The sequence below is a fragment of the Anoplopoma fimbria genome, chromosome 19 (genome assembly GCF_027596085.1).
Source record: "Anoplopoma fimbria isolate UVic2021 breed Golden Eagle Sablefish chromosome 19, Afim_UVic_2022, whole genome shotgun sequence".
NCBI lineage: Eukaryota > Metazoa > Chordata > Actinopteri > Perciformes > Anoplopomatidae > Anoplopoma > Anoplopoma fimbria.
The window spans coordinates 746,275-771,375 of NC_072467.1; the positions used below are offsets into that span (position 1 = coordinate 746,275).

At 39.2% G+C, this 25,101-nt stretch overlaps 2 protein-coding genes across 5 annotated transcripts; both read right to left on the reverse strand.

The window, feature by feature from the left end:
- Nucleotides 1-1,372: 1,372 nt before the first annotated feature.
- Nucleotides 1,373-2,713, reverse strand: c19h15orf61 (chromosome 19 C15orf61 homolog). 4 transcript variants are annotated; one of them, XM_054620058.1, is made up of 3 exons: nt 2,625-2,713; nt 2,007-2,326; nt 1,373-1,923 (listed from the first exon to the last, which is right to left on the reverse strand). In XM_054620058.1, exons 1-3 carry the CDS (start codon nt 2,696-2,698, stop codon nt 1,796-1,798), a joined length of 522 nt encoding a protein of 173 aa, XP_054476033.1. In that variant the 5' UTR covers nt 2,699-2,713; the 3' UTR covers nt 1,373-1,795. The 4 variants fall into 4 exon arrangements, with proteins under 4 accessions (XP_054476033.1, XP_054476035.1, XP_054476036.1 ...); XM_054620060.1 differs by having other exon boundaries at nt 2,007-2,371; nt 2,482-2,670; XM_054620061.1 differs by having other exon boundaries at nt 2,007-2,376; nt 2,482-2,670.
- Nucleotides 2,714-3,961: 1,248 nt separating this feature from the next.
- Nucleotides 3,962-25,005, reverse strand: iqch (IQ motif containing H). The gene is made up of 22 exons (XM_054620057.1): nt 24,955-25,005; nt 24,751-24,873; nt 24,161-24,255; nt 23,927-24,002; nt 23,518-23,641; nt 23,176-23,203; nt 21,250-21,311; nt 20,835-20,915; nt 20,369-20,556; nt 19,699-20,244; nt 18,179-18,245; nt 17,119-17,202; nt 16,829-17,013; nt 15,605-15,877; nt 15,290-15,478; nt 10,585-10,705; nt 10,060-10,346; nt 6,898-7,056; nt 5,491-5,613; nt 4,799-4,860; nt 4,262-4,370; nt 3,962-4,136 (listed from the first exon to the last, which is right to left on the reverse strand). Exons 1-22 carry the CDS (start codon nt 25,003-25,005, stop codon nt 4,053-4,055), a joined length of 3,117 nt encoding a protein of 1,038 aa, XP_054476032.1. The 3' UTR covers nt 3,962-4,052.
- Nucleotides 25,006-25,101: the final 96 nt, after the last annotated feature.

Sequence of the window (25,101 nt, forward strand, 5' to 3'; positions counted from 1 at the left end):
AAGTTTCACTGACTCACATCATCCTGTAAAAGCGGCACACAAAGCTGCAGTCAGCTGCAACCCCACGCAATTGTGTCTGGCTGTACGGTGGTATCAATGCAGCTCGTGGGTCAAAGGGTCAATGAGTAATTAAGACATGGTTGCCTGAGCATTCCCCATGCACATTTTCAGCCCTGATGAAAGGTTGGAAATGAAAGGAGGGGGGATTTAAGTGCAGCCTGATACTATGGATCAGATTTCCATAAGTGTGTCTAAATGTTCCGCGTTCGAGGCAATTAGTATGATTAAGAGATAGTATGGTGTCATCACGCTGTTTAAGAGGATTTTGCATATGAATTCTGCATGAGGGTCGGACATCTTTAACACAACAGTTACTTTGCTTAGAATAAAAATATGCAAATTACTGTTCATCCAGAGACCTTAAATATGTGTTTAATATCTCATTTAGTTATTAGTGTGCTTGATTCAGCACAGCAAAGCAGTTTTCTATTTGTTTTTGGGAAAAGAGGTTATGTTGGCTAGGCCTAAAGAAATAACGGAGCTCCTACCATGAGACAATGAGGAAGGAACATTTAACAAATTTTGATTTTTTTTAAAATATTGGATTCAATTACCTTGTAAATGCTCTTGCATAGGACGAGCAAGTTTTACCAAACAGGACACTCGTGAAGAGGCGGTACATCATGAACAACATGTGGGCCGATACATCGCAGCCTTCGAATGCAAAGAAAGGTCAAAAGGTGCATTGATTAACATGTATAACAAGAAATTATTCGTTCGGTTTCATTGTTGCTAAAAATGAAGAGGCCAAGGACAGAAAATTGAGGTCGCTGATAAATGCTATTAGCAGGAGATGCTGAGGAGTGAAGAAATCAATAAGACAGTTTGTCAACCTGCCTCTCAGAGGGAGCTGGACTCTGCAGCAGAGGGAAGTGTGCCCTGTCAGCAAAGCACATTACTAGAAATCAAAGGCCAGTGGAGGCCCGAAGGAAGGGATGTAGATGTCTCTATACAAAGGCCACACTTTGGTAATTAAAACCTATTTTATCAGACCTGTCTCGTCACTGGTTTTCCTCTAACACTATTGACTATCTGTTGCATGCATAGTGATCACTAATTTACCTTTAAATAAATGAGCCAGGGTTATTTAAAGTCCTGTTACACAAAATGAAGCAAAAGACATAAATGATTAAATAAAATAAAATGATTACACTTGCTATCACTTTAATATTTAAGACTTGAGCTATAAAGGAAATGATCTTATTTAAAACTATAACTTTTTCCAAGAGTCTCGAGAAGCTGGCTGACCCTTATGACATCAACAGGAGTGAAAACCATTACAGCCGAATCATCTCAGTCATTTTACACCATTTAATATTTGTTGCAAAATATATACTTTTACAATGCATCGACTCTGAAGACATGTGCACTGGAGGCTAATACAACGTTCACAAACATGGCTTTGGAAACATCCATGAAAAAGTGCAGTGTCAAACAGTCCATTCTTCGAGAAATCCTAAACCTTTCATTAAATGTTAATGGAAAGTTAGCTTTCTGAACAAACACAGTAAGTATTGTGTGTCAGTGTAATAACATGCATTACTGACTTCTGTGCTGCTTTTAAATCTTAAATAATTAAACACAAATGAACCTGTGCAGTCAGACAATAAGAGCACCAGTGACATAAGATGGCTCTTCATCAATATGTCCAGCAGAACATTTCAACTGTTTTAAGTACAGCAGCTTGGCAGACAAGAGTCTCAAAAAATACACAAAAAATAGATTTATTCATGGTTTAGTACTGTGCGCCTTCATCTTCTTTGTAGGCAAAATAGACTGTGACAGGTCCAGCACTTGTCTGCACTGTTTCTGCAGCTCCCACTACCATCCAGCAACCAATGCCATAGGCCAAACAAGGGATGCCTGTGGTAAAAGAAAGAAAAAGGACACAGTGATTATATTGAAGTGTTTATAAAAAAAATTGTGCATTAAATATAATTACTGACCCAAATTAAGAACCTTCAACACGGTGAAAAACCTGTCCTCATAGTCCAGGTTCTGCGCAGGCGCCTTGGTGCAGTGGTACTTTATGAAGGGGAAGCAGCCTGTTCGCAGTATCTGGTAGTTGGATCCCTGGACGCTCCAATTAAAGTTGGACAGTCCGAACTGGTCGTTGTGGACGGAGCTGTAGCGGACACAGTAGGAGGTCCACGGAGGGAGCTGACGCTGCAGCAGGTGGCAGGTCAGCACCTCCGAGGCGGCGGCCCGAGTCCGGCCAAATGTGCCCGGAAACAGGACAATCCTCAGGAAGATGCTGTGTATCTTCCTGAAAAACACCTTCATGACTTGTGTGAAATGTAGAATATGTCACCTGTACTGCATGTAAATTAAATCACAGACAAAACTCTGATTAGCCATAGGTGATATCTACCAAAACATTGTTTTAATCAGCTGAAACATGGGTAACACAAGAGCAGCTACCGTGAGCTAAAGTTAGCAAACAAGACCGTCCCTGTTTGTAAACTAATCGACGAATATTCTGCTGATTATATTCTGCTTCACTGAGCTACACGTCCGGATAAACAGGCTGAACAAACACAATGAGTCTTAACACAACAGGAGACCTGAGAGAGCCTCTCTGCGCTACGAGCCGCAGCGTGTTGTGTCTGCTCTGACCTGGTGCACCTGCTAAAGTCATCCGGGTTGGAAACACAGCGCTGCTGAAGAGTCGTTCCTCTTCAACGGAGTTAGCGAGCCCCAACCTGCGTTTCATTCATATGTGCTCACCTGTTCACCGGGAATTAGTCATGTGACCTGTGTGATCTATCAGCCAAGCCACCCTATACAGCAAAGAAAGATAGAATCCAATTTATCTTCCATAGTTTATAATGTTAGAAACTACTCTCAAGTAATTTCAATAACTGTGAATGTAATTAATGAATAGTTTTTTTCCACGCTGCTATAATCATTTCGTCTTCTTTTTTTATATTTACCATATTTCTTAAGATAAGTAATAATAATAATAATAATAATAATACATTTTATTTATAGAGCGCTTTCCGGAGTACTCAAAGATGCTTTACAGACATTTAAAAACAACATATAAAAGCTACACTCTAAAAACTTAAAACTTAAAACACACAGCATTAGTCAGACATTAAAAGCAGTTTTGAAGAGGTGAGTTTTGATTTCTGAGTATGATACATTTGGTTAACAACTACCATAACCAAATAAACACCTTGCAGCTGTTACCGCCACTGACCCCAGATGTAATGACTGTTTTTGTTGGTATCCTGATCACATGCACATCCACATATAGGTACAAACTACATCCACTCAGAGACACTGAAGAACTTGCTGAAATATTTCTAAGGTTCAGCGGTCTGCTGTAGATCAGCACCACGGACAGCAAAACCACCACAACTAAACCAAACGTTCTCCATGACAGCCAGAATGAATACTGAGTATGTGCCGCACATAGCAAACATGTTAAGCATGCTTGCATACACACACATACAGAAATTGTGAATTTTCACATTAAATTATACATACCGTGTACACATTGTATATAAAGAAATCTGTTTGTGTGGGTGATCAGTAATGTATAAACTCTTCTTGTGTGTAAATGCAAACATTAATAAATTCAACTCATCTCAAAACAAATTACAGATTTAATATCCCAGACTATTACAATTCACAAATATACTCCTGAAAACAACATATATATATATATATATATGGATATGAAAAATAACACACACCACTGAACTGTCACTTCATCTGGGCTTGGAGGAAATAAAACACACACATCCTTGCTGTCAATGTGTATTTTTATTATAAAATATCTCTTTGCATTCCTGACATAAGTGCCTAATTTACAAGCTAAATGTGAAAATATCAACAACAAAATATTTCTGATAAAGAAATATTCAACGTTATTTATTTCAGACAAATGGGTCCATATTCATAGTGTAATTTCACATTAAAGGTGGCAAAGACGTGACGGCTTAACTCCGCAAGAGTAAGGCAAGTTTATTATGGAAGCAGCATTCTTAAGCAGCAGGTTTATCCTCCACAGCTCGCATCTTGTTCTGAACAGTCATCTGCAGTACATCTTCAATGTTCTTGATCAGCTCCTTCATAAAAGTGAAAGTATACAATATTTACTTCAACAAAATCATTCAAGCTGACCAGAGCTTAAGTGAAGATGCAAGTTTCATGATATAGATGAGGAGGGATCGCTAAGTCATTAACGTGGTACCTTAAAATTGGTTTCTCCTTGCATTTTAGAGGGCGATATTTCCTGATGAATGACTGACAGATTCCGAGCAAAGGTCACCAGAGCTCCCTGGAGATCTTCAGAGACTGTTCTATTAACGACACCCCAAACAAACGACTTTACTAACGTTCCCCATGTTGCCGGCTAAGAAACAATCACCTTGTTCATCTGATGGTGGCGGTTAAATGAAACATCTTCACTCTTTAGGGGGATGAGCACAGCTTGATTTAACTGTTACAGCTAAAGGATTTCAGTGATAAATATGTTAAATAACCCTCTGCTTAACAACTTGTAGAGTTTGTAACATTTACAGAGCCAGAGGTGGCATCTTAATCCTCTAAGAGAATTGTCTTTACTCTCACTCTGGAGAATTCTCTCATCCACCTTCTCCTCTACTGTTTTTTCATGCGCTCGTCTATTTGAACAGAGAGATAAAGCAAACTTAAATGTGCTCAGAATTCCTTCTCCTGGTGATTAATACTGTATGTTTATGGATTTGATGCAATAAGGAATACTTACATCATTCCAATGTTGCAACGCTTACTGCTGTCGTAAACAGCAAAAACTGTTCCCTGCTTCCTCTGAAAATGAAGAACCACAAACACACAGTCAAAAGAAGAGCTCCATCGTCATCATCATCATCATCATCATCATCATCATCATCATCATCATCATCATCATCATCATCACAGTGTAGATTAAAAGAGTACTCCACTGATTCAGCATTGCACATTGTCGGACTTTTGATCAACCGTGTCAGATCAATACCAATGGGTCAGAAAAAAATCCTCTTTCATATTCCATACATTGTTCTTCCTTGTTAAAACTTGGATCCTACTTTACCCACAATGCAACTTGGCCGTCAGTTCAATGTGTTATCCTATAAGCATCTAATTAAGCCTTGACCTGCTAGCCTCAAGCAGAGGTGAGGAGCCGCATGAAGAGGTTTTCTTTCTGACTGCAAACACCCATATTTTCTTTTTGCATTTTCAAATTTGTAGTCTTTACACCCACTTGACACTGACTAAAGTGACATCACTCAAGGCAACTATTCAGACTTTGTGCAACTCCCTCTTTTCCCATTTGCAGGAGAACTCCCCAAGAACTGCAAGCAGACTTTGAGGTGATGAATTGGTGGAGTTACCCTTTAAATCAATCAAATACTAAGCAGCAAAATGGACAAGATGTAAGGATGGTATAAAGGTTTTTACCTTCATGTTAAATCCTATGCCATGAGCCTTGCACACCATAAAGAACACATTATGGTACAACATGGAAAGGTTTGAGTGAAACAAGCTGCTCCCTATAACTGCATAACGATTAACCACAGGAGGCTGTAAAAAGAAAAAGCAAGAAAACAAGAAAAAGTAAGACAAAGAATTGAAGTATGATTGTTGCCATTAGTCTTCCTGGATCTGAAAACAACAAAGCATTTTATGTATTTATATTTCGAGTTAAAGTATAATAGTTGGGTTGTGTAAAATGGGTGGAGTAGAGATGGCTGAATCCCATACACATGTCCTTAGGGTCACTGTTGAGGTTGGGGAGTGTGTGTGTGATTAGTAAACATGATGAGTGTGGGGAACATGTGGTAAACTGTTGGGCCTTTCTTAATTAACTGCGGGGAGGAACAATTAATGTTTAGAAGACATGCCAAATACAAGATGAGCTTAATTGTACGATGCCAATCAAAGAAACCACAGTTTCGGGACTGCAAATGTTTGCATTCAATTCTGAGACAAAAGCACCATCAAATGCACAAAAGGACTACTCAACCCACAATACATATCACCATAACAGAGGGGATCTGAGCATGTGAGTGTCATAAGTAACACTAGAGAGGTTGATTACTTAAAAGTGGCAGGGCTCAAGAGGATAAAAATGTTCCTGCTACTCAGGCACCTTTGGGAGACAAAAAGAGCAGGCCTAAGCCGCTGTGAGCTCAGGAGATAGCCCATAACTCGCTGTGATGGGTGTGTGCTTGCGGTTGTCAAACACAGGACCCTCACACAACAATAAAAGTGTCCAACAGGGATTTAATTGTGTTTGTAATATGCAGGCCCCTAATGACGGCCACTGGTAAAGCCATTAACCACTGCGGTGGCTCAACTGCAGCACTGAAGCACCAGGCTACCGACTAAATGAATGTTTGATAAAATAATACAAGTCGCAGACTAACAAGCGTAAACTCAGGCATACTGCTAATAAAAGGACTCTATTGTTTAAGGCCTGGCACCAGGTTGATGAGGTGTTCAAGCATGCACACACATGCATAATGGAAATGGTATGAATTATTAATGTGTTGATTATTTAGGCTCATCTATCAAAATGATAATGAATTCAGCACCTAAACACCAATTGAGCTCAGTGCGTAATTACATTATTTAGTTGTATTTAACAAAAATGAAGAGGAAAACACTGATCTATCTTTGTGATTACTGTAGTGGTACAATAATATCCTGTTAAGTCCCAGCTCGCTTTGAACTGGTGGTTTCTTTCTTGTTGAGGACACTATGAAAGTATTGAACTTCAAATACATTTAAAAACGACCTTCTCCTGTTTAAGAAAAAAATTATATTATCAAAAAATGTCATTATAAGCAAAGAAAAAAATTGTACTTTGGCCGCAATCTGATGTTCACAGCGTTTTTCTTGGATTGGCATTGGCACTTCTAAACAGCCTGTGTGGCAATTCAGCGTTCCTCCAGTCATCATCAGAAGCATCTGGGTCATGGCCAGCTGGTCACTGTATGTGAGGTCCAGATCAATAGCCCACACCTGCAAACAAGACATCGTGAACTCCGTGGCACAGCAGAGAAAAACAGACACTATAAACTTAAATTCCAATTTAATCACAAAAATGGAACATCAAAGTATTTCACCCACCAATCCTTATAAAGAGAGGGGTCAGTACCTTTTAATCCTTACAATGTTATCCACGTTGAGAGGCAGGGGAAAGGAAAACACGGTTAATGGTGTGTGCTCGACAGATTTAGGTAATTCAGTTGTGGAATGACATGTGCACAAAGTAGATCCTTCCTGCGTATTTGCAGCCTTGGGCTAGTTTGTTTAGCACAGGTCTGATGAGAAGCTAAGTTCAGATATGTATGGTGAATGGCATCATTATAAGTATATTAAGGGGTCAGGTATGGTCGTAGCCTTCTGCTTAAACGGGGCTAATTTCCCCAATAATAACCTAATAGCTATGCCCACTCTTCAAAAGTGGCAAATAAATCACCAGTGAAGGAGTTGTTAATAACTAAGTGGCAGTCGGCTGCCTCCCTTCGCTGTTCCTATTTGTCAAAGTAAACGCTGCTGCCACTGAATGCAAATCGCTGCCTGTCTGAACGCTGCAGTCTCTGGAACCTGAGCATTTCATCTCCACTAACACACGGATATCTTACCATGTGCAGTAATTCTCTTATAAGCCACATTACATTTTTTATTAAATTCAAATGTGTTGTGAAACATAGCTCATAGTCTAGGGCTGCTACTAAGTGTCATTTTAATTATTTATTAATCTCACAATTGGTTTCTCTATTAACCATTTTTTCAATGAAAATTCCAAAAGATAGTAGAAAATGCTTTGCATATTTTCCAAGGTTCCATTTTCTTCAAATATCTTGTTTTGTCCAACTGAGCGTGCCAAACCCAAAGATATAAGACAAAGAAAATAAGCAAATCTTCACTTTTGAGGAGCTGCATCCTGAGAAATAATGAAAATGATTATTACATTTTTATGATTGTTGCTGTAGAATTATTGATAAATAGCTCATTCCAGGTAATTTAGTTCAAAACTATAATAACATATTTATTTTTAAGTGGCTATACAAATACAAAAAAAGAAAATCCTCTGAAACACTTGAAGAAATACGCAAAATAATAAGTAATACATTTTAATATTATAATGAAAAATGTTTTTATACAGCACACATCTAAACACTTGCAAGCTGTGTTGTTCATGTTTAGCAAAAGTTCAGCAGTCTGTACTGAACTCAGTCACCTTTAGCTACAACTGGACAGACACTAGTCTGCATCAGGTTGATACCTGGGTCTGAGTGACGGACACTCCTCCACTGCGCCTTTCATTCGACTCACTAAAAATCTTACTCCCATGTCTCATTGTCACTCTTAACAAAGCCGTGGGAAATGTAAGCCTGGATTGTACCTGTTTTCTATTGCCTTGCATTTTCATTAAAATCCCTGATGCTGCAGCTGGGGCCCCGCCGTTCCACAATGTGAGGAAAGACTGCAAGGGCAAACATATGTGACCCACTTCTTCCCATCAAATAAAGTAGGCAGCTTTTAGCAACAGGTTTGAATCTAAATTGATGTTTAAATCCAGACAGGTTTGCCCATGTGGCTCTCCTCTGTCTGCTCTGTGTGCGGGGAGATGGTTAAGAATCTGCCTTTAATGTTCCTGCCTCTACATGCCGTTTATAGTCCGTTCTTAATTATGCTGTCAGTGAATCCCATTCAATTTTGGGTCAACATTGGAACTGAAAATTAATTTTAAGGCTGTCATTATATCAGGTTAAAGAAAAGAGCAGGTTGGGTTCCTATTATAAATTTGAGAAATGGTTTATTGTCACTAAAATTACAATTTAGGGATTAAATGAAACCTTAAAATCAAAGAAGTACTATAATATATATATTTTCTTACGTTTAAATAACTACAATGTGATAAAATCCACAGTCAGTACAAATACAACTTTCAAAAGAAATCTGTATTTTAAGTCTTAAAATTATCAATAATACCAATGCACTAAAATGAAAATAATTATTTCTATTATCAACATGTAAATTTATGTATTTAAAATACAAATTGCATTGTCTGCGCTCTGCTTTGCTCACATTGTGTGTTAACATCTAATCCATAAGAGACTACCCTCTAGTGGCAAGCATGCCCTTAGATAGTGTCAACTCCAAATCCATTTTTTATGCTGAGAATACATTATGAATGCAAACACAAATTAAGTTTCAACAATAGACATAAAAAATAGAAGAGAGATTTATTGAAAAGTCCTGAATAAGTGGGAGATGCATTACTATCTTATGTGTTTTTAATGAAAGAAAAAAACACCTTCAGTGTCCTTTTTTATACCCTTTTGTAAAACTGTAAAGTAGCTCTAGTGCTTTCTCCACTATTTTGCAGGTTTAGTTTTTTATGGACCATATTATAAACAAAGCATTTCATTTTACAGCTCTGGATCAATAAGCAGTCAATGGAGCCACATGTTAAGAGCAGAGGTTAAACCATCACAAACCAGCCCATTTCCAATACCATAAATCAAGAAGGTTTCAACGAAACTTAATCCTGATAAATGAGATAAGGCTTCGATGGTGTCTCGCTATAATAACGAGACAAATTTCAGCAGCCCACTGCAGGTAAGCAGCTAGGGGTTAAACACTGACAGGGCATCCCTGTGAAGCTGCCAAATCACTTTAGAATGACCTATTGTCTGAAAGATAGGTGCCTCTGAATTTCCTCGGCAGTGCGAGGTTAAAGGGCAAGCCTTAATGGTGGAATCAGTGTATCGACACAATAAGACCTGACAGTTTATTAGATGGCCCTGTGACACATTTGGTTCCTGTGCCCACTGTTTGCCTTGCCTGTTTTCTAAATCCCAGTGGAGCAGTAGGGGAGACACCTTCTGCTCATATGGATCCCTGAACCCGGCTTTAAAAAGTATTTCCTTCACCAATATGGGGAAATAGAGAGCTTTGATGCCCCATGCTGCAACAGCCCAGACCATATTTATTGTGGTAGAATGAGCTCACCTTTTGCTCCATGGTGTTGCGGTTCAGAAAGGTGGCCAGGTCCACGGAGACATAACCCACGATAAGGCGCTGTAGACAGGCCTGGCCCACACGCATGCAGATGGATTGCAAGGTCTCTGGGTGTACAGAGGTCTGAGGAACAGTGGAGCCTATAGCTTCCAGTTGACAGGAGCCCTGAAGCTGGTCTCCACAGGACAGCATGGTCACCTCACCCCCGGGCTCCAGCAGCAGATCCACTGTCAGGCAGGTGACACTTTCTGAAGCGGGGTAGGCCTCCACCACACCGCCTGGGCACACAGTGAGAGCAGAGGAATGGCTTTAGTACAGACAACAAGAATATACCAATAACACAACATCTGAACCTCTCTGTTTAATAATCAACAAAAGTAACATGAAATGTATTAAACTTGTCAGGTCACATAGGCAACATCTGGGAACTGGGGAGGACATACGAAATGACTGCATGTTCCAAAAGGTTTTATTCGCATATAAAAAGCCTTCAGAGCATGAAAATAGGTTTCTGACCTTGCCTGAGGAAGGTCTTCAGGAAGCAGGCCCAGGTGGGATAGCAGGAGGTTTTAGCAGGCTGGGCGTAATGAGCAAGCCACTCTGGGACTTCATCTAAATATCTAAGCAGTACGGACTCCTGCAGAAAGAGAGTTAAGGTGCATGCATCAGGGGTCTACTGAATATGAGTTGGTGACAGATCTGAGGACATTATGTTTTGTCAAACACAAGTCACATACAAGTCCTGGCTACTTTATTTTGTCCCATTATCAAAGCTTTCTAGGTGTCGACTGCATTATTGGAAATGCCCTTGTGTTATCCGGATGACTCCAGTGACTGCTTGTTATCCTCGAGACCTTTGGTGGCTGCTTCAATTTCTGTGCGAGTCTCTGATGGATACCGCGGGAGGGTCTATCTGTGAGTGACAGCCTATTATCAGAAGGCCTCGGGAGTCTAATGGCTTTAACTCACAGCCACAGAGACAGCACCTGCCCTCAATAACAACTCTCTCCACTGGGCAGCTGATGCATGCCTAAGCTAACCCCATCTATCTGGGGATCAATCAGGGCTTGACTGGGATCGATATCACTCTTGTTTCTGTAACTGGGAAATGCCATAATGGTTTCAACACTTAATTATGCTGTTAATTTCTAACTTTTGTTTTAGGTGTCTCTTAAACAGTTTGGCAACTCAAGTGCACTGTTTCCTCTGTCAATGCTGCGATAAAGTCAAAGTAACAGCAACTCATTTTATACCATATATATTGTGTTATAAAACTACAATTGAATGCTATGTGTTGACTGTATGACAAGTCCAAGTGCTGAGTCTTCTTTAAATACAGGGTTCTGTATGTAATAATGTCTGCATATGACCATTAGACATGAATATAATTCAGTCGCACACAATAAAATATGTGAAACCAGTCTGAAATGGAAATAATGTCTTTGTTGTTTAATAGTTCCATCCAGAGCGTTACTTTGTTTTGACTATACGCTGTCTGGCTTCGCTGGAGACAGGACTGGAGATTATGCTGTTGATATTCCAGTCATGTAACAGCCATCATCATATTCAAGTACTGTAAGAGGCGAGGTCAAATGCTACTCAGTGATTCCCCCTATACAAACCATAAAGCACACAATGGTGCGGCAAAAAGTGTAAAGGAACGGTTGTCATTTTCAACGGAAGAGCAAGCTCACCCCAGGACTTTGCCTTTGCAGTTCACAGAAACAGCAGGACAGGGAGAAAAGAAAGAGAGGTATTTTGCAATAAATTATTTGGATTTAAACTGCATACAGTACCCCGTGATAGGATTCAGGCTTTGCTTGGTGTCCACATAAAGCCGAGCAATCTGGTCATAAATAAAATAGATGTTGCCCTGCCTCTTTGATTGCTATTTCATCTCTCCATTACATGGTGAAACAACTGAGAAGATACAGTACGTCTCTGGAATAGAGGGATATAATCTGACTAGTGACACATTTTGTATGAATAATTAGTTTCTGTAGCATTGTCCCACCTAAGCTACAATCTCAAACTACTACAACCCACTTAACAATTTCATTTCTAATACTAAATTAAACACTTAGTTATGGTCTTTTTTACATTCTCCTCATTCCTCCTCTAATTTAACACCTTTGTACAAGGGCAGAGACATTTCCTCAGCTTAAAAATTGCACCAAAGGCACTTATGACCTTCAATGCAATGTAAGAAAAATACAAATCAAACACTCATCAAATATTGACCAAAGAAACTGTTTCACCATCTCATAAAAGGTTAATTCAGGTTAATTACGGTAATGCTGAACATTATATATTTAAACTGTTCCATGCAATCAAAGGCTGCAACATATTTAGACAGAAAACATCTGTACACATTGTTCCTGTAGCTCTTCAGTGGTAGAGATTATCAAATGACCCATTTCGTTGACAAACTTAACCTAAATAAGGTGTTGCTCAAGATCTGTTTGTACACCGTGGCAAAAAGAAATACTCCATCTGTTGACGCTATTAGGTGTAATTTTTACCCTCTTGTGCCTAATGATCCATGTGCAAGCTGTGTGAGCGCTTAAGTGTGTGTGTGGCACCCTTCAGGCGTTGCATGGGTGAAGATCTACATGTCTTTAACCTCTCTCTGTGTAAATGCTAAAAGAGGCCTGGGGGCTTTCTGAAGGCGGAAACATTGTGCTGGAGGCTGTGGGTCTCACAATATTCAGAAAAACACACCATCTCCCAGACCTCTGTGGAAGCTGCTACAGTGCGGATGCTAAACCCTCCTCCCTCTTGTTGTTGTACCCTTTTAGGCTTTCTTTTACATAGCCAGAAGGGATCTGATTGTTGGTATTATTCTGAAAGACCACATGGTATTCTTGTGAGTCAGGCTTCTTCATGCTGAGCCCTTCAGAACAAGCAATAATTACAAAAGTATGCACACAGTCTGTGCAGACAGAGGCTAAGTACACGATCTAACCCCTCTCTACTTTTCTAGGGATTATAGGGTATGGCACATTCCACTGATTTGTTATTTTTAGTAAACAATGATCTTGGTGTTATTCTCGGTAATTATGAATAAATATTTAAAATGCTTCATTTGATCATTTGTGTTGCATCAATAATTAATTGAATAGCTACTATTTTCACAAACATAGCTTTAAAAATATATAGCTCAAATATACAGTATATATCCTATTCACCAGCTGTCATTGGCATTGCAATTAAGTGTACTTCTTTTGGCAAAGTGGCAAGTTAATGAATATTATATCTCAAAATATACTGCCATGTTCAAACATCCATCTACAGTTTCTGCTGTGAGGAGAGGATGGCGAGAAGATTCACTGATATAAAATATTCATATGTTTCTATCTAATCAACAACATTGTTGAGTAATCTTTCAGCATATAAAGCCAAATTGCTATCTTTAATATACACATATAATATAAAGTACAACAGCAGAGGGACGATGGAAAACATTAAGGGGTAATACATTATTAGGGAAAACAATGGAAAAAAAACATGCAATGAGGAGCACAGGATGTGGGCTTTGCTTTGATTAAAAGAGCAAGGTGTAGAATAAAGGCCAGTTAAAGTGTTGTGTCCATATGGCCCAGAAGCCCTGAGGCTGTTGGCCTACACTGGGGGCCTCGGCACTCTTCCCTCTCCATGGGACCCCAGCTGGTGAAACAAACCCCATTTACTTTCCTGTGCTGCCTCAACCACCATTATGGACCTTGGCTGTAGCTCAGCCTCTCTCTGCCATAATTAACAGCACCAATGCCACAACAATTACAGCCCCACACTGCACATACACTATGAATCAAAGAACAGGCTAATAGGAACAAAACAGAGTGAGCCATAAGAAGCTTGAGATGACTGCTGTTCTTTCAAATGGAATAAAAAGTAAAATCGTTGTGCTCCAAGCCCACAATCATTAGCCTGTAATTAGTTTACACAAAGCTCCCAGTTAAATGGCAAAATACGGTAATTAACACATGATAGAAAATCAAAGGCTACTTTGTAAGCATATGAGAAATAAGAGCCAAGGGCTAAGAATCTGTGTACAGATTGCATCTGTACCAAATGAATGGTTTATAAATGATTTTATTTTTTTGAATAGGTCTGAGATTAAATCTGAATTCATTTTTTTGAGGGGGAAAGCAAATGTAAGAGGTAATTTATAGAATAATTAAAATGTCACACTTTTAACACAACACACGGTAATTGTATTAAAATGTTGTCTTTACAAATGACCCAGACCTAACCAGTGATTGTTATGGGCAGACAGAGACAAAAAGCTCAGTGTTGTAATGCTAGAAGCAAATAAAAGCATCAACACCAGCTGCAATTAAAGAATTTGGAGTTTAGAGTAATTTGTTCTACGAGATACTTTCAAGGCCTTTTTGTAATACAAATTAATTCAGCTGTGAATCTGTGTGACAATAATCTGCACAAAAGTTTTCTAAAAACATAAACAAATGTTTAGAGAAAGAAATGCTCTGATGACCGAAATGTCTGTTCTGTGATTTAATTGTCACTGCCAGGTGAGTTAGGGCATTAATACCATTGGACAGGCTCCTGTTCTCCCAAACACATCGACACTAGTTGATGTGTGTGCCTCAGAGAATGCATAATGGCTGTGTGTATAAACAGATATTTTATCTATTGATTTAATGTTCTGGGACTCTAGGGACGATGCTCAAAATACTGTACTACAGGGACCAGCATTGTGACTGTTGCTATAAAACGCCCACTCTGGGCTAAATGATGGCATCTCACTGACCCCACTGTGACCTTAGCTCTTATCCATTCAATGACAGAAGTGAATCTAACCGTTCTTTTTAGCTGTCTCATCTCAACAAGGATCACAGTCTCCATTTTAATATCTAGCTGTTACTGTAATGTTATCTGTTAAGTATCTAGTTACCATGTTAACTTTAAACGGCCGATTCATCATTGGTATGAGTGTAATAATAATAACAGTAAAGTTTATTTGTATTGCTCTTTTCTAAAACCAGTGCTTTGGGGGGGAATCATAAAAACAAGACATAATAGTAAAAAACATCAATTTAGGGAGAAGTAGTAATGGAAATAAATAAGAACACAAACCAAAATTCAAGAAAATTCAATAAAAAAATTGCATAAAATTAAGTGTATAAAATGTCCTCTAAGAAGTGGTTCTATAGTTTATGACAGCGAGCGAATTACGTAATCCTCTGAGTGACATCTTTACCTGAATCCATTCTGTGTTCCATAGCTCAGAGCCATAACGTTGGCATTCCTGCAGAGCCCAGTTATAGCAGGTAAGATGGCATGTATCACAGTACGCTGTGCCACGGCCGCCATGTTCAGAGTCCATCTTGAAGAGCCAGCGCTGCACATCTATATTTTGAGTCATGAGCCGAGCCAGTGTTTCATGGAGCTAAACCAAGAGAGACAGACAGATCTGAATTACAAACAAAATAATATAATATATTACAAAAAAGTGAAATTGTGTACCTAATGCTGTAATGCAGTCTGTGAATGCATTTGTGTTTTGATCTCTGACCTGGTTTAGCATGTAGATGTCTCCTTGACCTGGTGGTACATCAACCTCTGCCCCGTTAAAGATTCTCCTGCCTCCAGATTTGGTGCTGTAGAGCTGTGCGATAGCCGGTTCTGGAGCGAGGATTGGCACTCCTAGCTCATCAGCCACTGCCAGGTCATCCACATGGGCCACCCCACCCACAATATATGCCTGCTTCCCCTGGATCAGGTTCCTGATGCGCTTCAGGGTGCGTGGACTGTACTTTAGCAGCGTGGACAGGCAAATGTTACGGGTCTGAAAGAAGAGCAGGAAAAAGGATTTCTGCTGCAGCTAAGAGTTCTAAGTGTGTTTTCCAAGGGTTGTTTCTTGACCTGATTTATCACTGTGTACACACAACAGATCTATTATTGTAATAGCCAGCAGGGTTTTAACCTCTCCTGTATTCCAGCAGGTTGAATTGATAAAAGCTGCCTGTGGGAGGCCTCCCCTATCCTTCACATCTTTAATGTGTGCTAGCAATGAGCTCCTTGGGAATATAACTAATTACTTCACATCTGTATTTATTTGATCCACATGGAATTATCCCTTCTGTCACTGGCAGAATGTGCTGCCAGCCATGGGTAGCAGTGATTCATCTCAGCAACACGTCTGGCACAGTTTAACAACAAAACAGCAGGAAAATCAATAGACAGAAATGAAGAAGACCACGTCATGTTGCACATTTAATCTAGTGCAAAAGGATAGAAAATGATTGATAGAATAGCTGGAAGTACAAGGCAATACAATAACACCTTCATTTTTATTGTATTGAGGTAATCAAAACAATTAAGAATTTTTGAAAATGCAGCAGTTAGATAGAATAAACTGATAATAAAACCAATTAATATGGGATTTAATTATTTACTGAACACCAGCTAGATGCCATTACATGTTTTTTAATTAAGTACAATTAATATAGCTCTAGTGTGTTTACTTTAAAATAACACAGATGTATCACTTTAAAAGCTTCAAAAAGGAATGAAATATTTTAAACACAGAGTGTAGGAGAACTGTATAATAACAATCTCCTCTAGTACCCTCTAGAGGAGTATTCACAAACTACAGATGCTTGAGGCACCTCTACAGTACAATACAATCCATTCTTCAACAGTAAATTTGAAGATCCTGCTGAAAACCGGAATGCATCGTCAGGTTTTTTTTTTTTATAGTTGTTTGTGCACAAAATGTAAACCTGATTGATCTTACCGGGAAATAATCTACAGCCTCAGGTGTGAGGATGTTGAAGCGTCTGAAGGAGGAGGATGAGGCCGCAGCAGGCTTGGTATCATCCTCATCTGGGGCTCCATCACACTTCAGGAGGCTGGTGTAGTAGTGCAAAATGTCGCCTCCGAGATGTCTTGGACAAATGTAGATCACCTCCACATTTTCATCTTAAAAACATACAAAGACAATGAGGAAATCACATGTTTACATTAGAGCAGTAAGGAAAAGGTAATGTGTGTATATGTCAATGCGGTTGTAAGAAAAGCTCCTACCTCTAATATGACACAGTCTGCTTATTTGGATGTTCTGTAGGATGTCATATCCCCTCAAGTTCATACGCTGGCTCTGAGAGTATCCTGTCAGAACAAGGTCACAGAAGTCAGCACAACACTTTCAAAGAGTGATTCATATCATCTCTAACTGGCTTCATTAAAAGTCTGTAGCTCTGTACAACTACTCTCATGTGTTCTCTACTAGACTTGAGGGATGGGTAGTTATGTCTAATCACACAGTAGGGCAATCAGATGATTCATTTAGCATAATAACTAGCAGGTGCAGTGTGCTGGGCATCCTGTCGCACCATGTCCAGTCACCGCTGAGCTACATCCAGTGGTACCGCCAGGATTTTACTTTATGTCTGTCTGGATATCTGCCTGAGAGAGAATTCTCAACTGAATCAAGGTAATTAAATGATTGGATTCATGCTAATTAACAACAATGGGGTTCAACTTTCTAATTATCCTTGCTCACGCAGCACTCTCTGTAGCCACCCCAAGTGCAAATAAAGCATTCCATCTGCTAGTAATTAGGCCTAATAATTTCAGACAATCGCTCAATGATTTACAATGCACATGCCTGATTACAGTCTAAATGTGATTGCCATGGTGAAATTAGAAAAAGAAGGGATCATAGCTTGCACTCTGTCTAGTGCAAAAACACAAGAGCTTTTTCCTCTTTTGTGCGTGTTTTTTTTTGCACAGCAATAAAATAAGACCTTTTGCAAATATTCAACAAAATGGCTTTTCATTTGCTTAATCTGCAAATTAAAGGGCGATAGAGACTAAATTGTTCAGTTCCCTGGCATGGGGACTGTCATCACCCTGTGAGTGCTTTCCTGCAGAGAGTCATTTGAAAGAGACAGAGTGCCTCCACCAGGGCCACAGACTGGGGCAGCAGAGTGGTGAGACAGGGGATGACTGCTGCTAGATCAGATGTGTGTGTGTGTGTGTGTGTGTGTGTGTGTGTGTGTGTGTGTGTGTGTGTGTGTGTGTGTGTGTGTGTGTGTGTGTGTGTGTGTGTGTGTGTGTGTGTGCAGCGGGCAGAGAAAGCTACCTAATGAAGGGATGTGGATAATGGTCCTCTTGGAGGACTGGATGTGTTTCCAGTTGGCTGCCAGATGCTGGGGATGGAGAAAAGGAGTGATCAGAAAGGGGCTGCTTGGATGCGTACGTGCACACACACACACACACACACACACACACACACACACACACACACACACACACACACACACACACACACACACACACACACACACACAAATCATCATTGCATAGCTAAAACACATCAAGCCAATCTCTCTCTGGGCTAACAGAAGCAAACCAAGCATAAAATACCACCTTAATTAAATTAAGCGTTTACTTTGGAATTATCTTCTCACAATTAATTCAATCAGCAAGGTACATGATGCTACTGCCAGGGGAAGATTAGAAGGCTTAATTAACAGTGTATGAATGTTTAAAGAGTGAGAACATACATTTAGTGCATGTATACACGCACAGCGGTGTTACAACTAAATGAACTTGTAGGCACTAATTAATATTGTGTCAGCAGTCTAAAAGATGTTCAACCCAGATGACAGCGCAGACATGACATCTATGCTGAAAGGGAGAAAATGTACGGAACGTTATGCATCTCGGAAAACTTCTGACATACTGCTCTCTTGAAGAGCTAAATAGCTCAACTACACATTAACAATCATTTCCCTTTACAATCTGTTTTGATTTCAAAACTAAACTATCTACTAAACTATCTTTAGTATCTATAGCATTTTAAAATATATTTAGCTACTATTATATGTACTTTAATTCACCTTGTTAATGCATTGGGTACCTTTTTGCCATTGGTCTATAGCCCTTATAATCACTGTTTCTCCATTTTTCTTCTTGCGTTATAAATGTGTCTGCAGTGTTACTTTATTCATCTGTCTCGCTCTTTATTTCTGTTGTTCTCTATTGTTCATCAGTCTCACTTTTTCTTTCTACTGTCCCCCTCTGTTCATCTAACTCCTTTCATGTTTTGTGTTTGTCTTGATCCTTTCTGTTGTTCTACTCTGTTCATCTGGCGCACTTCTCCCCTCTGCTGTTCTGTGTTTCTGTTACTCAAGCCAGAAGTTCTAAAGCAGCACATTTTTAGTTTAAGATACATACCATAATTAAAGTCCCTGCATTTTTATTTACATCGCATTGCCCCATTTCTGTCCTTGCTTTTACAGTCTTTTACCCAGAGTGATAGAGACTCAAAAACAGACTTTGAATGATAATAGTATTGAAAAACAGTGACGTTATTGACTGAATGGAAAATACACAAGCTCAAAGTTACATTCAAATATTATGCATATAATCTAATTTAAATAATAAATGATAATTCCTCGGATGGAAGTGCCATGTACGTCACCATTTAGAATTTGTTTTATTCAATTTGATTTAGAAGTCCTAAATTAAAGTCTGACTGTAATTTTGATTAATTGGGAAAAAAGAGAAACAAAGGTGGGCTTAGAAAAGGTAAGAAAGAAATGTTAGGAAAGAGAAAGGGAGAGAGAGAAATCAAAAAATGTATATAAGCAACATCACCTGGGCTCTGCTACGGAAGTTCTCCAGCTGTCTGACACGCCGGGCCTTCAGGGCCTTCCTGACATGACGCATCTGAGTGTACATCAACCATGAGATAGCGATGGTGCCTACCGCCCACTTGCGCCGGCAGTGGCGCAGGTAGGCTGTCCGGGCTAAGTGGCGCCTCCAGCAGGACTGGATTTGGATGGCAGCCGCCTCAATGCCTCCCTCTCCCTTGTAGCGCTGACCTGGGCGTGAGACCAGACCCAATACCTCCTCCCAGTTTTCAAGCACTGAGAGGAAGCCAGTCACTGGAGGAGCCTTTGACCAACCACTATACCAAACATGGCTTAACTCCACTAGCCGTTCCCCGCTCACTTTGGCTAGAGGCACAGCAAAGTCCCTGAGCAGTTTTTCCAGAGCCTCCAGAGCATCTACCACACTGGTCCAGCAAAAGCTAAAGCTCTGCTGGAAGTGACAGAAATCTGCCGCCATTGGGTTGGTCCGTCCCATTATGATGGTAAAGTTGTATTTGCTGATATTTACTGGAACTTGCACAGGTAGATTCTACAGAACACAGAGAAACTTAGACTTTAATAATACAGTTTAAGGAATTGAAATATTATATTTGTTCACCTTCTCTTTATCTATTTAATTTAACTTATATTTAAAATGATCACAGTGTTCTTACATAAGGGCTTTCAGTGATGAGACTGTTGGTGCCTTGCATCATGGGCCTGTGGTCCGTGCTCTTGGAGTTTGAGGAGGGAGGCGGAGTCTTGGGGGTCCAGATGGGTGTGCATTCCCTGCCTATTCCTTCGCAGGTGGATTCAGGTTCTGTTTCCCATTTCAGCTGCTTGTGAAACCTTGACTTCAAGCCTATCTGACCTAAAGTCACAAACAGACAGGCTCAACTCTACTCTATCAATGATCAATCAGGGGCAAACAGTCATCAATGTCAATCAAGTGGCAGCTGTTCCTACTACACCGGAGTCACTGAGGGGTTCAAACGCAAAAGACAATCACAACAATGAGACAGAGAAATGGCAATAGAGCAAAACATAAAATAGAATTGCATAAAAGCCCTTACTAAATATTGGATTGCCACAGTGGCAGGAATTTTGTAGTGAGTGTGAATATTTCCAAGGGCAGCAGACCTGTCTTAGAAGAACATGGAGCCTCTCTGGAGTGAAGAGAGACAGGCTTGTGCTGGATCGACATTTGAAGCAAACTTGTATTTGGCACATTTAGAACTGATGAAAACAGAAAATAAAATTTCAAAACATTGTGCTTGTCCTTGTTCATATAAATTTCAGACTAGACAAGATAAAAAAAAATACAAGACAATCATTCGGAAAAAATATGGTTAATACAAAAAAAGAGGAATGATTGAATGTAACAAAAGTAAATTATAGTTAGCAATTTGCCACTGAATATAAGGTATCGGACCGATCAGAATCCGACAAACTTTGGACAAACAAAAACTGACCTGACATGCACACTCAGTGAGCATTTGTCTACAGCATAACAGAGGTAAGGTGTTGGTGCTGAGGTGATAAAATGTATTTTTACCTGTCCGCATGTCTTTTTCAGGCATTGCCAGGATATGACGTGCCTTTGTGACCGGGTTTATTCTGCACTGTTTTTCCTGAACAGAAAATTGTTTTAAGATCAGAAGTTGTACATCTTGTATTAATAAAATCAAAGCAATGCTACCAGACCCTGGTCCAGTATTTTCTGTTCCGGCCCAAAAAAGTTGTTGCTAACAGCTAAGGAAGCCCGTCCATAGCTTCATCTAAGTAAATGCAACAGTTACAGGTTAGGAGCTTGAGCAGGTTTGTATTGAATGTTTTTAGCGTTTTAGCAGAGTTTCTTTCTTTTCGAGAGATATTGTTGTAAGTGTAGGAGGTAACCAACCATTAATTAAGACTCTGCCAAATTGGTGATGTAAGAAAAAGAGAGCTTCCTAGCTAGATAATTATAAGGGAGAGAACTGGGATAGATACATGATTACAAACAATAGATTTTCTGTATTCATTAAGAATTTAAGACAGCCATAAAGCTGGCACTGGCAAAGTTGTAAACTGTCCTTAAACCCAACCAACCCTATATCAATTAATCACAAAGTAGCCAAGACTAAAGTTTATCTTAACCTTTATGCAATCCTGTTCTGCTAAACGTAAATATTTTAGTACATAGTATTGTATTGTAAAATTAAAAGTTTATTTAATGGCCTAGTTTAATATAAACAGATTAAAATGTATCATTACTCATAAAACACAAAGTTTGGCTGTGCTGATCCTCCAGGCTTGTCACCTAATGTCCTCTCCTTCGTTCTCCTCAGACCACTGAGCTCTCTGACAGACCACAGGTAGTAGCCAGGTGCTGGGAGAATATCCCCTCAAAGGCACACATCTGTTTCAGATGGGGTAGGGAAAAGGTGGCACCTTTTTGTAAAATTGCTAAAATGCAAAAGCTCATTTCCTGGCATGGGTATGGAGTGGAGAAGAGCTGGCCTGAGTTGCAGGAGGAGGCAGCAGGCAGAGAGCCAGTAGTTAGCAGTTGGGGAAGCTACGGCTGTCTTATTGGCATGCTGGACCAGGTACCCACTTCTGTCCTGAGACAGCTGTAAACCAGTAGCCCATAGCACAGCAATCAGGCGCCTGTTTCTTTAGAAGAATGCTGATGTGCTGCAATCTGCTGCTTTCCGCTTTCTGCAGCCAGCACTTCCATCTCTCCTATATCAGAGTGACAGTCTTGGCCGCTATTTCTCATGTGAGGTATAGATTACCAAAAACATATTGGAAAATAAAGTGTGTAAAATATATCTTAAACTAATACCGACCTTTGCAAAGATGAATTTGTTTGCTGTGACAAGTGCTAGCTGTCATCATTGAGCCAGGTGACCTTTATGTCACTGTCCCACTGAACATGATACTTGAAGCATCTACTAATGGAGACCAGTACCATCACTCTTTACTCCAGTATAAATTGTCTATTCTGTGGATTAAGGGAGTAAGCATCAGGGAAAGGAGCAATGATATCCAATTCATCTTAGTTGTAGCGGAACCTCTTGTAATGCCTCCTAATCAAATCTTTCCTGAGGCATGTGCTGTATGTTACAATTAATATCAACAAAGACTGAAGACACAGGAATCAATTCTGCTCTAGATCAATCTCACTCTGCAAAGCAAAGAGCTGGAGAACATGATATTATTCTGATTATAGTTCATTATTACAGTTGATTATAGTCCTTTCCAGCAGTAAAACTGAAGAGTGATGTGGAAATCCGCTTCATAACTAAAGAAAGCCAAAATACAAGATGTAGACTAATTTCTGCAACTAATAAAAAAGTAAAATTCCCCTGGGTGTTAGGTTTAGCAAAGCAACAGTTGAATTACCTGTCACCCACTCCATGACTGTTATGTATACGACTCAATCTGGCAACACTTTGGAGTACATCATTTTCAAAGAAATCAACTATCACCTTGGTTCCACAAAGAGCCTGAAAGGCTCCAGGGCAGAACTGAGTCAATTAGCATTTTGAAGTTCATAGCATTTACTGTAAACCCACAAAGAGAACCCTTTGCATCAAAAGGAGGTACTGACATGAAAGTCACATATATCAACTATAAACATTATTTCTAGCATCAATAAACAATACTTATCATTATACTGACGGCTCCAAAACCATACTGTATTTTAAAACTACTTAATCAAACATCTCTGTATTCCATTGAAACAAGTATTGTTTCAATGGAAAATATGCATACATAAAGCTATACTCCTAATGTACGGCTAAATTATATTAATCTAGATTTATAGTTTATAGTTTATTACTTACTGTATTTGTCCTCCTCTTGTGGACATCAGGGAGTGATATCCCAAATTGTTGGTGCATAATAGCTCTGTTGTTTGGATGAGCAGCATTCCTCAACAAACGCTTGTTTAATGCTGACTTGTGCTGATCAAGACAGATAAAGGAAAAACCTGAGTTAGTTAATATTAACATATTAAATGCATTTTTATTTCTTCTGAGCAGAAAAGTATAATGTGTTCTCTTTTGGTCTCATGTGCTGCTCTACCACACCATGTCTACTTTTGATTGTCTTGCCTGTCTTAATGTGTAATACAAAGGAATAGTTGAATTTCTAACTTACCTAACTACAGTATATATTTTAGCTTGTACGCTATACTACTGAGTAAATAAAGGAGTTTGCATTTCTGAACAAAATAAATAATAATCTACCTTTTCCCCAGGTGAGGCCCCTGAGATGTCTTCCCTTTGTGGACGCACATCTTGGATACTCTCCAGGGCAGGTTTCCTGTGTGATGTCTCTATATCAGTCTCACAATACACGTCACCATAATGTATGCAAATCTGAAGATACTTCTTAAGAATTCTAACAATGCGATGTTGAAAAAAAGTGTTACCATTGTAAAACAATTATACAGTAAACAACACCTGTAAGCTTCCCCTTACCATTTGGGAATCTGTTTCTTCTTTTGCAAGTCTTCAATTCTTGGAAGGACCAGCAGCTGCTTAGTCACTGTTTTCAGATAATCATCTGCATGCTTCTATTTACAATGAACATAAGTATATTAAATAATAAGTATACAAAATATATGACTAAATATGTATATAATACTATGTGTAGATTTGTTTATTCAATATACAGCGGGTAAAATAAGTATTGAACACCATTTTTCTCAGTAAATATATTTCTAAAGGTGCCATTGACATGAAATTTTCACCAGATGTCGGTAACAACCCAAGTAACCCATACATACAAAGAAAACCAAACAAATAAGTTCAGAAATTAAGTTATGTGTAATAAAATGGAATGACACAGGGAAAAAATATTGAACACATGAAGAAAGGGAGGTGCAAATCTTATTTGTTTGGTTTTCTTTGTATGGATTACTTGGGTTGTTACCAACATCTGGTGAATATTTCATGTCAATAGCACCTTTTGAAATATATTTACTGAGTGATGGTGATGTGTTCAATACTTATTTTACCCGCTGTATATATTCAATATCAGTGTTTTGTTCTGCAGGAAGCCTCCTTACCCTGATGCTTCTCTCTGTCTTGCCAATGGCAGCGTCCAGGACTTGAGTGTCCAGTGTTGTCCCCCTCTCACTGACACTGATGTTCTCAAGAGTACATTTGAGTTGTCTCAAATCCTCCTGAACCTGTAATATACAGAGATGTACATCAGCATATGGATATCTGGCCTAAATCCAGCCAAGGCTTAGTTACACCTGCAACATTACCTGAAATAAAACTGCTCCCAAAGTATCTTCGTTTTTAAGTGTGTCAGACATGTTATACTGGGTTGTTAATAATAATAATAATAATAATAATAATAATAATAATAATAATAATAATAATAATAATAATATGAAAACACGTGAAGACCT